General features: G+C 37.5%; 1 protein-coding gene across 1 annotated transcript in view; it reads left to right on the top strand.

The window, feature by feature from the left end:
• Positions 1-397, top strand: part of LOC115654516 (uroporphyrinogen-III synthase-like) — a 7,020-nt gene extending 6,623 nt beyond the window's left edge. Inside the window, exon 5 of the mRNA XM_030568877.1 lies at positions 385-397. Within this exon, the coding sequence (XP_030424737.1) occupies positions 385-397 (13 nt within the window). The remainder of the gene's footprint in view (positions 1-384) is intronic.
• Positions 398-2,590: the final 2,193 nt, after the last annotated feature.

Genomic DNA, 2,590 nt, shown 5'->3' with positions numbered 1-2,590 from the left:
TTTTCACAAATAAAATATGTAGAATTTTGCAGAATTTGAAAATATTGTGTGCAGAATTCTTAATTTTTTGGCACAGAATGCCCCCAGGAGTAGGAAACTGAATAGCATGTTTATCCCAAAAATAAAGCTTTCAGTATAAAAACAAAGCTATTTCCCCTTGGATCAAAAACAGTTACCTCGAGGGGGCAACAATGCCTTCACACCTGCAGCTTTGAGCCTATTATTCCATTATACATCATTTTTTTAAACTGAAGGAATAGTTTTCTATTCTAAAAATATTTTTTCCTATATAAGTATTTGTTTGTATTTATAATAATTTAAGGTTAAACTTCATATGAATAGCTCTTTATTCTTATCACCTTTTCCATGATTTTATTCTTTTAGGGCCAAATTCTAGCACCCTTACTTGCAATGTGTATCACAACACTCTGGAAGAGTCTCACTGAAATTAGCTTGAGTAAGGATGGCAGAAATTTGCCATAGCAAGTAAGTATAGCCCTTAGTCTTTATTTTTTTCTCCCTCTTATTTTTCCTTTCCTGATTCATATATCAGATTCAAAGAAGGAATAGCTGATAATGCAAAGCAAGGAAATCCTTAAATGCTGAGTAATTCTGCTAGAGTAGTTCATTTAAATAATTAAAAAGATTTACACCAAAAGGGAGGCTCAGGTTTTTTATTTTAGGTTATTCATGAGTTTCAACAGTCTCCAGAGAAGTTAAAGTAAACTCCCAATTGAATTTGAAGCAAGAGATTACAAGAATAAGTAACTTTAGATTCTGCCTGACAGATTTTAAAAAACTGATCTGATGCCTCCTAGTACAGCTCTCCCTAGCAAATACAATGTTTATAAGGTCTGTTGTCTGTCTTTTTTGTCATTCACAGTACCTGTCAGAGGAAACTGAGAGAGTTTAGTAATTTCTTTGTTAAAGCATCATTCTGAGAATTTAAGAAAACTACTATGTGTAGTAGGTTTCTGTTTTAATTTACTTACAGCAAGAGAATTTCTGCTTGTGGCCTAGAAAATCCTAGTTTAAGTTTCTGTGCAGTGGTATTCTTCACAAAATTGAGATATATAGCTATGCATATAAATACATGGGTCCTGCACTTCCCGGTGGATTCTGCTAGCTCAGAGGCTCACTGTGACCCTCTACATAGCCTTTTTCTCTCAAGAGGCAAAGGTCACAGCTTACTGAGCCTTTTCATCATAAGCCAACACTAGAGGTGAGAAGAAGCAATCCTCCCTCACACAGTCTCTGTTGTCTCCCAATCTCAGTGATTAATCAGGAAGGAGGGGCTCACCCTCTACTCCAGGCTCCAGCCCAGGGACCCTAAAATTAGCGGCTGCAGTAGCTGACTTTTTGGAAATAGGACATGTAAATTCCCTGGGCCACTTCCCCACAGACAGCCCCCCACTTAATTCACCTTCACCTTGCCATTACCTCAGGGCCTCCTTCCTTGCAATGATATGGTTTGTACTGTTTCACTCCTCCAGCAGAAAGCACGCTCCTCTCGGCACGCCCACCTCACTGGGTAACCTGGGGGGCTTTTAATAGTCCAACCAGCCCTTGATTGGCTTCAGGTGTCCCAATCAACTAGCTATCTTCAGGCCTTCTAGAAGGATCTTAATTGGCCCCAGGGTCTTGATTTAACCTGGAGCAACTGCATTTGGTTACATGGTACCAGGGATTTGTTTGGTTAACATACCTGTTCCTCACTACTTTACTGTAGCCTAGGGCCTTGCCCATCACTATATATTAAAAAAACCCAGAAAACATCATAAGGATTAAAGAGCCCAAAGTAAATCAGTATATGGAGATAACTGTATTATAGATAGTGCTTATCCATGGAAGTGATAAGTAGTAACAAATCAATACTTGTCATGCTATTAACAAATCCTGTTTCGGGCTGAGCTCCTCATTCAATTAGCTTTCTCAAAAGATGGGGCAGTAAACATAGATATATTACTTATTGGCTTGTGAATTTTTTTTTATATGCCAACAAATCCATCCAGTGAAACTTTAGTATCACTTGCTGTATACTGACAGATAAATAAGGTCCAGCGAATGTTATTTTAGGCAGCATCATAGCAATAAAGTTGCTTTTGTTAGTTGCCAATGGTAATTTCACAGGCAATGTGAAACATCTTTACATGGAATGCCCAGGATCAATGGCAGTGTTCGCGCCATGCCAAGTTGCTACTAGACTTACCTTAAAACAAGATATGTTAACTGTTCATAATTTGAAAATAGGTATAGGTTTCAAAGACAGAGTATAAAATGTGGTGGTGTGCTAACTTTGAGCTCCCCAATAGACAACAGTTGGTACAATTGCATCAAATAGAGCGAAAGAAAAGAGTTTGTGATATCAAGATTTTTATTACATTAAACCTACGTGTGCCAAATATTACATTGTCAGGACATGATACGCTGGATTGGGGATTGTTCCTTAAAGAAGTAAGAGGAGATTAATTGCTTTCAGAATGTCAAACTTTTCTAGACTCTGTACAGATTCTTAGGGGTGAAAATGTGTAAGATTCCAATTTTAGTCATTAGATAATGGCCTTTTATTTTCAAATTCTGTACTATTTGA

The sequence above is a fragment of the Gopherus evgoodei genome, chromosome 7 (genome assembly GCF_007399415.2).
Source record: "Gopherus evgoodei ecotype Sinaloan lineage chromosome 7, rGopEvg1_v1.p, whole genome shotgun sequence".
NCBI classification, from domain to species: Eukaryota; Metazoa; Chordata; order Testudines; family Testudinidae; genus Gopherus; species Gopherus evgoodei.
Note: the sequence above shows the minus strand (reverse complement) of the source record. Positions and strands in the feature narration are given on the sequence as shown.